Here is a 15,300-nt window from a genome sequence, read left to right as displayed (position 1 = left end):
TACTCCTAATTTTTTCTTTCTTCTGTTGTATTTTAACTGTAGTGCATGAATAAAGCATATTTTGCTTTAAGACCGGTAGTTTGAGCAATTGAATTTCATTGGGAATGCAATGCCTGGCACTTGTCTTTAAAAAAAAAGTTAGGGTCTAGACTATCATCTTAATACTGTTGAGGGGTTTTGGTCTAGTCCATAACACCAGCAAAGGAGGATTAAAAAGATACTAAAGCCAGAGAAAATAAGCTCTGAGGGCAAACTAACAAAGGATATCAGAACTGACATAAGAGCTTCTTCAAATACAGTATACCAAAAGAGAGAGAGGTCAACGTGAACATAGGCACCTCAGAAAATGAATCTAGGGAGACAGTTATGGGGAAGAAGGAAATGGCAGGAATTAAAAAGATTAATGCATCAGGTTTTACTGGAAGATATTTTGCACACCCCATTAATAATGAAGAATACGGGAGGATGAATTAGCATGACTAGAGGTGTACTTTCTGACAAACTAAGAGGGCTAAAGGCAGATAAATCCCCTGACCTTGATGGCTTGTATCCTAGGATCCTAAAATAGGTAGCTACAAAGATAGCACATGCATTGGTTGTAGTTTTCAAAACTCCTTGGATTTGGGAGAGATACTAGAGATTTTGCAAATTGCCAATGTGACGCCCCTATTCGAAACAAGAAAAAAACAGGCAACTCTCAGCCAATTAGCCTTACATCTATTGTTGGAAAAGTGTTGTAATCAATTATTAAGGATATAATAGCTCAACATTTGAAAAATCATAATCTAATTAAGCAGAGTCAGCATGGCTTCGTGAAAGGGAAATTGTGTCTGACTAGTTTATTAGAGAGTTTTGAGGCAGTCTCATCTGGATAGAAGAAAAAAAATAGATATGTTGTATTTGGACTCCCATTGTGCATTCAACAAGGCATCTCACAAAAGGTTAAGTCACTAGATAGGAGCCACGGTGTTGGAAGTGGTATTTTTTGGAGTCCATTGTGAAGGTTAAAATTTCTGAATACTTGGAAGTGCATGGTAAAATAAGGCAAAGTCAGCATAGTTTCATCAAGGAGAGATCGTGCCTGACAAATCTGCTAGAATTCTTTGAGGATGTAGTGAGCAGGTAAGACCAAGGAGAGCCAATGGATGTTATCCTCCTAGACTTCAAGCAGGCCGCACAGGAGGCTGCTGAGTAAGATAAGGGCCCATGCATGGTGTCAGAGGCAAGGTGCTAGCATGGATAGAATGGCTAGCATTGTTTATCTAGCAGAAAACAGTGTAGAGATAAAAGGGTCTTTCTCAGGATCGCAGCCGATGACGAGTGGTATTCTGCAAGGGTCAGTGTTGGAACCACACCTTTCACTTTATACGTTAATAATCTAATGAAGGAACTGAGGGCATTCTGTCTAAGGTTGCAAAATGCTACAAAGATAGGTAGGGAGGCAGAGAGACTGCAGAAGTATTTGGACAAATTAGGAGAGTGGGCAAAGAAGTGACACATAGAGTACAATGTGGGAAAGTATGAGGTCATACACTTTGGTAAGAAGGCTAGAAGCATGGACTGTTTTCTTCGTGGGAGAAAATTCAGAAGTCTGAAGTATAAAGAGGCTTGGGAGTTCTAGTCCAGGATTCTCTCAAGGTAACCTTGCAGGTTGAATCAGTAGTTAAGAAAGCAATTGTAATGATGGTTTTATTTTGAGAGGACTTGAATATAAAAGTAGGGATGTACTTCTGAGGCTCTATACAGCTCTGGTCAGACCACATTTGAAATATTGTGTGCAGTTTTGGGCCCCATGTTTCAAGAACATTGTACTAGCCCTGGAGTATGTTCAGAGGACGTTTACGAGCATGTCCCAAGAATGAAAAGCTTAACATATAAGGAACATTTGAGGGCTCGGGATCAATACTCAATTGAATTTAGAAGGATGAGAGGGGATCTAATTGAAACATGCAGAATGCTGAATGGCCTGGACAGAGTAGATGTTGGGAACATGTTTACATTGGTAGGAGAGACTAGGACCCAAGGACGCGTAGCCTTAGAGTAAAGGGAAGACATCTTAGAACAGAGATATAGAGAAACTTCTTCATCAGAGAGTGGTGAATCTGTGGAATTCACTACCACAGAAGGCTGTGGAGGCCAGGTCATTGAGTATATTTAAGATGGTGTTAGATAGGTTCTTAATTATCAAGGGTTATGGGGAGAAAGTGGGAGAATGGGTTGAGAAATATCAGCCATGATTGAATAGCAGAGCAGATTTGGTGGGCTGAATGGCCTAATTTCTGTTCCTATGTCTTATGATCTTATGGTATACTGGCATAGAAAGAGAATTGGCTAATGGGCAGGAAACAGCGAGTGAGGGTAAGGGGTTCTCTTTTTTTTAGGATGATGACCCTCAACCAGTGGGGCTCCACAAGGATCAGGGCTGGGAATGCAGCTGTTTACTAGGAATGACTTGGAGGAAGGAAGCAAAAGAACTGCAGCCAAATATGCAGATGACACAAAAATGAATGGAAAAGGGTTGTAAGAGGGATGTAACCAGTTTAGAAAGAGATATTGATAGGTTAAGTAAGTGGGCAAGAATGTGGAAAATGGAATGTAATGTGGGAAAATGTGAAGTATTTAATTTTGGAAGGGAGAACTTCAGAACAGAATATTAATGCAATGGAGAAAAACTACAGAAAGCTGCAATACAAAGGTACATGTGAGTACTTGTGCATGAAATACAGAAAGCTAGCACCCAGTAATCAAAGACACTAATGGAATGGTGGGAGGTTGGAGAAGAAGAGTAGTAAAGTCTTACTACAAATGTACAAGGTGCTGCGACACCACATCTGGAGTATTGGGAGCACTTTTGGTTCCCTTATTTAAGAAAAGACATCATTTCATTGGACGAAAGTGAGGACTGCAGATGCTGGAGATTGGAGTCAAGAGTGTGGTGCTAGAAAAGCACAGCAAGTCAGGCAGCATCCGAGGAGCAGGAAAATCGATGTTTAGGGCAAATATCGATTTTCCTGCTCCTTGGATGCTGCCTGACCTGTGCTTTTCCAGCACCACATCATTTCATTGGAGGCTGTTCAGAGAATGTTTATTAGTATGATTTCCCGGTTTGGAGGAATTGTCTTATATGCAAAGGTTAAACAGGTTGTCTTGGAAGTCATTGGAAGTTGAAAGAATGAACAGTAATCTCATTGAAACATACAGGATTCTTAAGGACTTGGCAGGATAAATAGTGAAAGGGTATATCCCCTCATGGGGAGTCTAGGAGCAGAAGAGACAGTCTCAGAATTAAGGGGTGCCAATTTAATATTGAGATTAAGAGGAATTCCTTCTCTCAGAACGTTGAGAGTCTTTGGAACTCTCTGCCAGAGAGAGCAGGGGTGGCAGATTTCTTCTATATATTTAAGGCTGAACTAGATAGATTCTTGATCAGTAGGGGAATCGAGAGTTATAGAGAGAGGGCAAGAAAATAGAAATGTTAGATAAGCCATGATCCTATTGAATGGCAGAACAGGCTCAAGAGACCAAACAGCTTACTCCTGTTCCTATTTCTTATGTCTCATTGGATCCCTCTAACCTTTGAGATCTTTAACAACCAATCCCCACTTTTTTAAAAGTGTGAATTAAATTTTGCTATTAAATTTGACAGGACCTTCATCATCCCAGTATTTCCAGGATCTCTAGTTGCAAACATGTGCCTTGATCTCTGCCCACCATTGGTCTAGGGTGCCTAAAATAATAAACTTAGATTTTACTTAGCCATTATTTCTGATATTCAGTTAATAATGTATAAGATTATGATACAAACTAAAAGGGGAAATAATGTACTTACAGAGACTCAAATAGAGTTCCAAGTTGCGATGTACATCTCCCTCTGGTGATTGAAGATAAAATAGCTGCACGTTTAGTGAAGCAAATCTACTCATCATTTTTGGCAAGTTTCTGCCTTAAGCTGAAAAACTGCATTCTTGGAAATGGATTCTGGGCTGGGATTTATTTGTACCAGGAGCATGTTTGATGTGAGTGGTTTAGGAGGTGCTGGCAGGCTGAGATTGAGGAAAGAAGGGGACCAGTTTGGAATGCTTAAATGGTTTTTCTTAAGTTGCTTCTGCAGTTTCCTTTTGAAAGTTAAAATTCAGTCTATATCTGGCATTCACTAAGGCAGTGCATAAAATAAGTCTTTCCTCATGTTATTGGTTCTTTTGTGATAAATCTTACAGCTATATCTATGATTCTCAACCCTTTAACCAGTGGGGTTTCTTCCTCTCATTCTATTCCTTCCAATTTGGAATGCTTCAGTCAAATCTTTGCTAAGGAGAACTGCCCAGCTTCTCAAATCTATCCTCATATTGGAAATATCTTCACCACAGAATTATTCTCGTACACCTTTTCTGCATTTTGTCAAATGCCTCCCCAAGTTCCATAAATGCTCGGATGTCAATCCCTTCAATTCCATGGGCTAGAATCTGGTCAGTTCCCTGAATTTCTTTGAGAACTAACCTGGCGGAGGGCCTCTCCATGTTCTGAGTGGGAATCGGGATGCAAATTCTCCAGTTGTTGGAGACTTAGCTTGCACAAAGGAAGATGGTTGTGTGTATTGGAGGCAATATAAGCTCAGCTAGAAAAATTTAGGGAAACTACTTAAGCTAAAGATGAATTAGTTCCTTGGACATGATGGGATTCATGCTAGGATGTTAAAAGAAGTAGCTACTGAAATGCTGCTAATCTATCGAGAATCGTTAGATTCTGGAATAATTCCCAGAAGATATTAAAACTGCCAATGTGACACATTTACTTAGAAAAATAAGGTAACAAAAAAAAAAATCAGGTCATTACAGGTTAATTTGCTTGAGATCTGTCATTTGGGAAATATCACTATTTAAAAGGATGTAATTATAGGTTATTTAGAAATGCAAAATATGATCAATCAGAGGCAACATGACCTCACAAGGCGGAATTCATGCATGACAAATGTATTGGAATTCTTTGAGGCGATAACAAACAGAATAGATAAAGGGAAAGCCATGAATGTTTTATATTTGGATTTTCAGAAGGCATCCGATAAGGTACTATGCTGTAGGCTATTTAATAAAATAAGAACATAGTTAGAAGATTGGCTGACTACTAGACAGAGTGGATAAGAGGGTCATTTCTCCTCTCATCTAGATATTTTTAATTAGCTTGTCCAGATGTGTTGTGCGCACCGCAGGTGGGATTTGGCATGTTTCCTGGCTCTAATGTAGAGACATTACCACCACACCACAAGAGCTTTTACTCCTGGTGATCATTGTGAATCAATTGGTACTTTGCAAGCCAGCGTACAGGATGATTTCCATTTAGTTAATGGGATATGTATGTTTATTTGGAGTGACCAGGTGGAGGTTTTTTAAAACCAAATATTTTTCAGTCTGTGGAGAGTTCTGAGGCTATAATAGTTACACGACATTTAATTACAGTATATAAATGGATATGAACCGTGCAAATCTCCAGTTCAGTCATGGTAGTTTCTTTTAACCCTGGGAATATATTGGGCTCCTGATGGATAAATTATTACCTCAAATATTATGTAGCAGATTAATTCATAAGTAAAATATTCTAATAGGCACTGGAGATTGCTTTATTTGAATAATAATGAATTAATTCATACTACAACAATATTGAAATAATTCAATGCTTTCTGCTTTAAAATTCCATACCTTAATTACGGGTACAATATTTAAGCCTAGATAATGTAAGTTTTGATGGCAAAGCTATTAGTGTCATCATTATATGCGTGAAACTGACAGTAAAATCTGGTGCCTGCAGATGCACAATTAAGCTCACATGTCCATAAATTGCTGACAGTAATTCCCTGTTACTTGTCAAGTTATGTTGTTGAAGTTTCTGCAGATAACAATCTCAGAAATCACTGAACATATATGTCATCTTCACAGTGTAATATCACGAAAATAACTCTAAAAATGTTACACCTTGCATAATGAGGTCTGATATAATTTTAAAGGCATGGTAAGTCATATGAACAGCTTCTGTAGTCTTGAAATACAAATTTTATGTTTACAGAATGTCAAATTTCAATATTACAAAATATGCACAGGTTTTAATAAGTGTTTTAAAAATTTGCTTAAGAAATCCCAACTTGTTTTTTTTCTCCACAAAACATGTAAAATGTGTACAGTATTCACTGGATTCAGTTTTGTATTTTGCTGTCGGTGTGGCTTCTTCAATGTTATTAATCCCGTAGGTAACATCACTGAATATCTGAGCATATCCTTGACCAATATAAACCTTAGCAAAGGCAAAAACATTGCTAGGTCTTTGTGAGAAACATTCTTTAATGGCAAGTGCTGGTGTTATGCTGACCAGGAAACCCAAACTCAAATATGGATATGTGTATATGTAACACATGTTGCAGTCCATTTAATAAAATTGCTTTTTAAAGATTTTGTAAAAAATTCAACTTTTGATTGGTTTTTCTTCCTTCTAATACATGCAATCGCAGGGAACACAGCTGATTTTCACTGCAGCTAAAGAACTGGGGCAGTTATCAAAACTGAAGGTATCAGTGTATTTTATTGCATGAGCAATAAATCTGTGTGCTGTATAGAGAAGTGCTTGACCTGTATTTAAAGGAAAGAAAGCTTGGTGTATTTTTAAAATATATTCTTGTCTGTCAGAAATTCAAATCTATAAATTATTATGGTGCTCTCATGAAATGCAAGAATGCTATTTGAAATTAGTTTTTAGTTTTAAAAAAAGTGCTTTTGCAGTGTGCATTGTATGCTATTGCCAGCTATAATTGTAGCAATGAAAAATGAGAAATCAAAACCGTTGTTTTCTGTGACATAAACTTGAACTCAGAATGCTCCATGTAAAGCAAAAATGTGCATTTTCAGGTGCATTCTGTACTTATCACAATTTCTCTGGAATGAAGCTCAAGTAAAAATTCTGTTTAATAAGACTGAGGGAAGGAAACAAACTCGATGGTTTAATATTCATCCACAAATATTAAATAATACTTTGTGGTTAAATCTTATAGCTAATATTTTAATAGCATTGACTGTTCCAAAACAAATATGAGCAGTCATGCAAGTTCTCTGACACATCTCCATTAAAAAATATCATCATTTATAGTTTTGATCTTCTTTTAAGCAAGAAAGGTTTATTGTGTTCTTTGACTAAGATTAATGACAAAGAAAGTCTTGCTAATGCAAACATTTTACTTTTATGATCAGCTCGAAACCCATTAGGAGATTCTCCACACAAAACTGAGGACATCATTGGACTGCTAACAAATTATTTATCGGTAGACACAAAACAAGTTCATTTGAATATGTTATTCCCTTTATCAGGCCAAAAGAAACTTCATAAATATGTACAAGTGAGCAATATTCTCATCTCTATGAAATATCTAACCGTGCAAGATTTGATTTTTCCAGGATCACATGGTTCGGGAAGAAGCCAAAAGCCTTACACCAAAACAATGTGCTATTATGGATTTAGCACTTGATACAATTAAGGTAAGTGAGAGGAATGCAGCTTTATTTTAAAATTATTCCATCTAACTGAGATTAGAAAAATTGTGAATCATTCTGATCTTATGTCAGAATTAAATCTGAAGGCAAATATTGGGAATTCCAGGAAATGTGAATATGTAACATTATTCTTTTCCTTCAAAGCTACCTTTTGTTTCACAAAACTAAAGCATAGAGCTATGGATGCTAGATATCTGAAGAGAAACAGAAATTCTTGAAGAAACCAGTAAGGTGGGGAGAAAGCAGAGTTAATATTTTGAGTCTGGTGTCTCTTCATCATCAGAACAACTTTATTCACATGTCTGTGGGTATTCCTCTGATAGCATGTAAGTGTCAGTTGCCATCTTTTTAAAATGGTTTGTATTTCAACATATGACCACCTTGTTATACCTCACCACCTTTTTTTAAAAAGTATGTGGATAAGCACTTGAAATGTCATAACACTCAAAGTTCTGGACCAAGTGCTGGAAAGTGAGGCAAGTGTAGATTTAATGTAATTTTTCTTTTGGTGCAGCTTCAATAAGCCAAAGGGCCTCCGTATTGTGTGATTCTATAATTCTCAAACTGTTGCTTGAAGTTGAACTCTGTTAACTTAGTTTTTCTCTCTTCTTGGATGTTACCAAACCTGCTGGGTTTTTCCAGCATTTTCTGTGTATGTTTCAGATTCTGCAATATTCTGCTTTTGTTTTGTTTTCTTCAGCACTGGCTCAAGCTGGTACTTCAAGATTAATTGGTTGTTCCCCTGTATGAGGTTTTTTTCACTACTTTTATTTGAGTATGCCAGTAGTACTGGAGAATTGGCAGTTAAACGTTTCTACACTGTGACACAAGTTTTTGCCTTTCTGAGTGAGCTGTACATTGTTCTATAAACTTGAATGTTATTTTCAATTTTGTTTACTTTGTGAATGTTACTTTATTTTGAATAGGTTTCAAGTTTCTGGATTTGTGAAATGACATTTTATGTATATTTTCCTTTTTAATCATTTTTCTGCCTTTATTTTATTCAATGTATGAAACTTTGACAGGGAAGAAATTAAATTATGTAGTTTTGAAATTTCTCTTGATGATAATAGTAAATCGCTATTTAATGTGTTTCAGTGACAGTCCTCTGACAGCTGTTTTAGCAGAGGTGTTTATTCTCTCTTTTACATGCTTATTAGTTCAGTAAAATAACAGGGGGTTGTCATGCGAAAGCACTTGACTGATGTTATTGCCTCAGTAATTTCTAGCCTCATTTATTTTGAAATTTTAATACAATGCAGGCCCACCAGGCCTGCGCCGATTCCAAATCTTTATTTAGACTGCTATTTATTGCCCATGCGTACTTTCTATCTCTCTGTTGGCATCCTGTCATGTGTCTGTTAAGATACACTTTAAATGTTGCTAATGTTCCTGCTTCCACCACATCCACAAGCAGTGCGTTCCATGTACTTACCACCCTTTGTGTGAAAGGTTTGCCTAGCAGTTCTCTGCTAAACTTCCTCCTCTCATCTTGAATTTGTGTCCTCTCGCAGTTGACCTTTCCACCCTGGGAAAAAGCCTCTTACTATCCACCCTACCTATGCTTCATAATTTTGTAGACTTCTAACAGGTCACCCCTTAGATTGTTTTTACTGGAAAGATGGAGGCTGAGTTTATCCAACCTCTCCTGATAACTAAAACCTCCAGACCAGACAACATTCTAGTAAACCTTCTCTGCAACCTGTTCAAAGCATCCATGTGCCTCTGGTAGTGTGGTGACCAGAACTACACACAATATGACTTGACTGTCCCCAAATGTGGCCTAACTAAAGTTTTATACAATTGCAACATTGCCAACATTTATATTTGGTGCCACGCTCAATGAACAAAAGTGTGCTATATGCTTTCTTGATCACCTTATCCACCTTCAGAGTTCTGTGGACCTGTGCATCCAGATCTCTCTGTATGTCCGTTTTCCTAAGAGTTCTGCCATAAATACAGAAATCTTTTGAAATTCTCTTAATTCAATTAGCATCTAAAAGAGAAAAGTCTACATTCAAGCTTTGGTCTGACCCTCATAAGAAATTGCTTCTATGGTTTGGTTTAATGATATTGAAACTTCTTCAAAAAAAAAGACCTGCTCAATTAAGATATTGAAATCAATTATTTGTCTCCATAATCATTGCCTTTGGGCTGCCATGGCTTTTGAACCAGGGATTGATGTGATAAGTGGTGAATAACGTTTGTTTTGTTAATGTAAAATGTAATTCCAGTTAGGATTATTGGAAATGTTTGCAACTAGTTTCAATTCAAACAAAAAAAAACCAACATATGAAAATTCCCACCCTAAATATCGAAATGCTGTCAGCTTTTATTGAACTCTGTGTGACTGCATTGATTTAAATCTAAAGTATTTTTTAAAATTGTTTATTTTTAAGCTCAAAAGGCAGAAGAGGATTGGACTCTGAAATATTGCTAATAAACTGGAGTACCACTCTTTAACAATTTGGAAAGTTCACACGTTTGTCTCCTACCTTTTTAAGCAAACATTGTCATCACTGTAGTTGTAATAATTCAGTCAAGAGACTGAGTGAATCAGGCCATTAATGCTAGGATGAGCGTTCCAACCTAGTTAACAAGAATCATTTGCTCTTGCAGCTTGTTTGTTTAGTAAGTTTGCAGATGACACCAAAATTGGAAGTGTAGTGGACAACGAAGAAGGTTACCTCAGATTACAACGGAATCTTGATCAGATGTGCCAATAGGCTGAGGAGTGGCAGATGAAGTTTAATTTAGATAAATGCGAGGTGCTGCATTTTGGAAAAGCAAATCTGAGTGGGATTTATACACTTAATGGTAAGGTCCTAAGGAGTGTTGCTAAACAGAGGGACCTTGGAGTGCAGGTTCATAGCTCCTTGAAAGTAGAGTCACAAGTCGATAGGATAGTGAAGATGATGTTTGGTATGCTTTCCTTTATTGGTCAGAGTATTGAATACAGGAGTTAGGAAATCATCTTGCAGCTGTGCAGGATGTTGGTTAGGCCACTTTTGGTATATTGTGTGCAATTCTGGTCTCCTTCCTATTAGAAAGATGTTGTGAAACTTGAAAGGGTTCAGAAAAGATTTACAAGGATGTTGCCAGGGTTGGAGATTTGAGCTAAAGGAAGAAGTTGAATAGGCCGGAGCTGTTTTCTCTGGAGAGTCGGAGGCTGAGGGGTGACCTTATAGAGGTTTACAAAATTATGAGGGGCATGGATAGGATAAATAGACAAAGTCTTTTCCCTGGGGTGGGGGAGCCCAGAACTAGAGGGCATAGGTTAGGCTGAGAGGGGAAAGATCTAAGAGAGACCTAAGGGGCAACCTTTTCACACAGGGTGGAACATGTGTAGAATGAGCTACCAGAGGAAGTGGTGGAGGCTAGTACAATTGCAACATTTAAAAGGCATTTGGATGGGTATATGAATAGGAAGGGTTTGGAGGGATATGGGCTGAGTGCTGGCAAGTGGGACTAGATTAGGTTGGGATATCTGGTTGGCATGGACAAGTTGGACCGAAGGGTCTATTTCCGTGCTGTACATCTCTATGACTCTATTGCACACAAATAAATTGAATTACATTCCTGTTAATTACTCATAGCACTTTTAAGTTGGTAATACTGCAGCTGAATAAGTATTATAATACAATTGCTTCAATTAAGAGTGTGTTCTCCTCTATGGTTATTTAGAACTGGTTCAATGCAATTGATCATTTTCTGTCGACTCACTAAGATCAAGCAAAAGCGTATTCTGTTTTTACTTTGTTTTGCATTTACTGTGTTTAAGATAGCTTTTCTTGTACTGGCAAACCAACGGTATGTAAGTCAGAAATCTCATTCTGGATCAAAATATAGAAAGCAGTTTTGGGGATTTGGTTGCCTGTTTGAAGGGCAGTTAATACAGGAAAGGTTTTACTTGTAGATACAGTTAAAAGGGGAAATTATCATTTTATGGAACTAATTTACAAATATGATAAATGAATGACAGTGTCTCAAGGGGGCAAAATGTTCGGTTTAGTTTACGCCATTATATTTTGTGTTTACATGGGAAAGACCTTTTTACCTGCTAAGGTTTGGTGATAACTTCCTTGTTAGTATTGTTAGAAAGTTATATGAAATGACAGCTGAAGACTAAATCGTGATTCACGAGGTCAGATTGTTTATGTTCAAACTTTAACGTTACAGCAATACTTCCATGCTGGTGGAAATGGTCTGAAAAAAACTTTCCTGGAGAAGAGTCCAGACCTTCAGTCCTTGCGATATGCACTCTCACTCTACACTCAAACCACAGATACCCTCATCAAAACATTCGTCCAGTCTCAGACTGCTCAGGGTAAGTTCTTGAAAGAACAATTCTTGGCACACAGGGAGAATGTAGTTACTCTGTAGTTACTATGTATTTCTGTTTAGACTAATGGGCAAACCTGACACTCTTTCTTTGTCAAGGTTCCCTCTATTCAAACATTGTCAAACATACATATTTTTGTATGCACACCATTTAGTTTTCTTCCCCAAAAAAGTGATACTGACTTTCTGGAAAGCTGCATTATGATGCTATAGAACTACTGAAAATTGAGAATATATATTTTAAGTTTTATTTTTGTGTTATTTTTCTGTCAAATGTGGACTGGCCCATTCAAAAGATTATGATCAGTTTGAGGTTTCAGTTTTCTCATAATTGAATCAAGATAGATTTGAAAATTAGATCTGTGGCATGACCTGAATCTATTGGAGGGAAGTTTGTTAGTTATCAGGTGGCCCACTAGATGGAGTACCAGCTAAAAGGAAGGTAATGATAATACCAGCTGCAATAACCTCAGTCGGGTTTCTGTTAACTGAACTGAATGACAGAAATAGCGCATGAAAATTAGAGAAATTAGTAGCCTGTCTTTCCATAAGAAGGAATGAGTGAAGATGAGTAACTTGAATTTACAAAGTACAAACAATTGTATATTTAGGTAGTTAAGTTTCCCAGGAACTTAAGAGTCATTTTTATTTTGTACATATAGCTGTGATGTTTGGAACAATTTCTTGACTGTAACCCGACAAAAAGTGATGTATCACAGGAAAGGGAGGATGGTGACAGGCTGGCTCACCAGTACCATCTCCTTAAGAATAAAACAGAGAGTATCCCTTGGTCTGCTTTCTAAGAGGACCAAAAGACAAGCTATGGAGAACTTCAAGCTTCCTCACTTCAATCATTGGATTTTATTTTATTCATTCATGGGAAGTGGGAGTCACTGACTGAGCCAATGTTTATTGCCCATCCCAAGTGGCCCTTGAGAATGTGGCAGTGAATTGGTTCAACTGAAGTGTCCCAGCCCACTACTTTTCCATAGCCAAGGAACTGCTCCTCAGCTGCATCCCCTGAACTCTGGTGTCTTTGTTTGAGGAAAATAGAAGGCCAAAATCCAGTGTGCTCAGAAGATCTGGTGCTGTATGTTGCTTCATGATTGCTCCATTATGAACGTTTAACAGCTGCATATGAATAACTTGATTAGAACCACATGGCCAGAGGTTTGATACCCTTAACTGATTTGTTTTAGGTGACTGCAATGTTTAAAAGAGTGAACCCTTTTAAAAATTCTATTTATAAGCTATTTCATTGATTAATCAACACTTCTCATGAAATGGATGGCACGGTGGCACAGTGGTTAGCACTGCCGCCTCACAGCGCCAGAGACCCGGGTTCAATTCCCGCCTCAGGCAACTGTCTGTGTGGAGTTTGCACATTCTCCCCGTGTCTGTGTGGGTTTCCTCCAGGTGCTCCGGTTTCCTCCCACAGTCCAAAAATGTGCAGGTTAGGTGAATTGGCCACGTTAAATTGCCCGTAGTGTGAGGTGTAGGGATAAATGTAGGGGAATGGGTCTGGTGGGTTGCTCTTCGGAGGGTTGGTGTGGACTTGTTGGGCTGAAGGGTCTGTTTCCAAACTGTAAGTAATCTAATCTAAAAAAAATGCCTGCTGATTATGTATGACCAATGTTAGACTCAATGATGTATAAAAGATAGTCCTTTACAAAATCTACTCATCCAATGGCAACCAATAATGGAACCATGATCAGTAAATAAAGTAGAAATCACTATAAGAATTAGCTGTACAACGAACAGTGAAGCTACAGCTATTATTTCCTTTCTTACTCGTACATGTATGTGCCTATGGTGCCACAAGTCGTTGGAGGCAGTGAATCATTCTGGGGAGATGGTGAGTAGGAATGCTGTAAGGGGTATGCAAAGAAACAAATTATGGGCCTGCTCAAAAATTCAGTCCAACACACATTTTACCAAGCTGAGTAAACCACATCTGACACAATTTTCCAGCCTGCTGCTTTCCCATAATCAGGATTGTGCTGTCGACAGACCTCCTTCAAACTTTTTGTCCTTGTTTGTGGCAGACTTCATAAAAATCAGACATCAGCTCCCAAGTAGGGCAGAGATCTGGTGAAGTCAGCTCCTGGACAGTTTATGGCTTTTTATATCAACCCATGATATTAAACTGGTTCCAAGGTTTTTAGTTGCCTGATTTTTGAAGTGACTTTTGGAGGGCGTAATTACGTTTACAAACTCCTGTTCTTTTCAGTAGTATTTTAATTACCCTGGTGACATCAGAAAGACCACAAGCTTGACTTTTTTAATGGTTTAATTTTGAAGCTATAAGTATCTGCATTCCACCTGAGGTGAGATTTCTGATTATAGCCTATTGCTGTGTATATTTGGGAGAAAAAAATGCTACAGAGAGGCTATTTCTTCATTTTGTATTATTCTTTGAATTTAGCATTGAGTGTTCATCTCTACAAACATTGAGCTTCTTTCACTATGCCTGCAGGTGAGGCTAGGAAGTTTGGTTGTGCTTCATTTCCATAGTTTTCTCACCTACCACTGCTACAGGATTTGATGGTGTAATCTATAAACTCACTACATGTTTTTTTCCCTTTTATCCTGCTTTCATAACATGAATCAGTGCATGGTGGAAAGGGTATTAGGGTTACCGCTAATGAGGACGCTCTTCCTGACAAGGGTATGTCTGCACCTAATGTTGCCCAGCCATGACAACATTGGTTTTAAACAAGCCTTTATTTTGCTAAAGTTCCAATGTCCATGGAATGCTTCAGAGAGCTGCGCTTTCTTGATATAGAGTCAGTCCTTGCTGATGATTCTGTTGATTATACCATAGAAAAATAGCTTCTTAATAGTGAGCTTTTGTATAACCTGCAAAAGCTGCCTGGATTCAGAATAAAGCTATTACTTGTATTGAATATACACACAATCACAAATAATGTAATCTTATGTAATGCAAAAAATAAAAATTGAGTAGCGCAAGGAGTTAAAGAAATGTTTGAGATAAAATGCAAACAATATATTAGTGCAAATATGATCTGATTTTAGCTTTACTGTTTTTAACAGTGAGGCAGTTTGGAACATTTTCCATTAATATATTTTCTGTTTTGTTAAAACAAACTAAAATTGCAATGTCATAAGCTAATTAACTGCTCTTATTGCCAAAGGGTGGTGTATGAATGAGGTTAGGTTTTATCAGCAGAAAATACACATTGGCAAAACTCGTTAGGTTATGCAGTCAGAAATGACTTCATGCCCCAGGTTATCTGTTCCATATTACCAGAATGATACCAACTAATTTATCGCTTTGTAATCAATAAATATTTTATGCCAAAAGCCTTCTAGTTACATTTTTCACAGAACTATGAAATGTTAACATAAAATATATTTCAAACATTTGGTGCTGTACCAGCGCTATAAGAGAACAAGGTGAAAATATGTT

The 15,300-nt window shown here is 37.6% G+C and overlaps 1 protein-coding gene across 9 annotated transcripts in view; it reads left to right on the top strand.

Annotated features, from left to right (window-relative positions):
- The window catches only part of LOC140478155 (protein unc-13 homolog B-like), a 566,607-nt gene that overhangs the window by 531,713 nt on the left and 19,594 nt on the right, over positions 1-15,300 (top strand). For 3 of the 9 annotated variants that reach the window (XM_072571665.1, XM_072571670.1, XM_072571662.1), the window contains 3 exons: positions 6,497-6,553; positions 7,434-7,514; positions 11,709-11,856. In XM_072571665.1, coding sequence (XP_072427766.1) covers positions 6,497-6,553; positions 7,434-7,514; positions 11,709-11,856 — 286 coding nt within the window. Of the gene's footprint in view, positions 1-6,496; positions 6,554-7,433; positions 7,515-7,673; positions 8,464-11,708; positions 11,857-14,481; positions 14,539-15,300 lie in introns of those variants that run through there. The other 6 variants (XM_072571664.1, XM_072571661.1, XM_072571663.1 and 3 more) reach the window with 5 other exon arrangements.

This window comes from Chiloscyllium punctatum, chromosome 1 (genome assembly GCF_047496795.1).
Source record: "Chiloscyllium punctatum isolate Juve2018m chromosome 1, sChiPun1.3, whole genome shotgun sequence".
NCBI lineage: Eukaryota > Metazoa > Chordata > Chondrichthyes > Orectolobiformes > Hemiscylliidae > Chiloscyllium > Chiloscyllium punctatum.
Note: the sequence above shows the minus strand (reverse complement) of the source record. Positions and strands in the feature narration are given on the sequence as shown.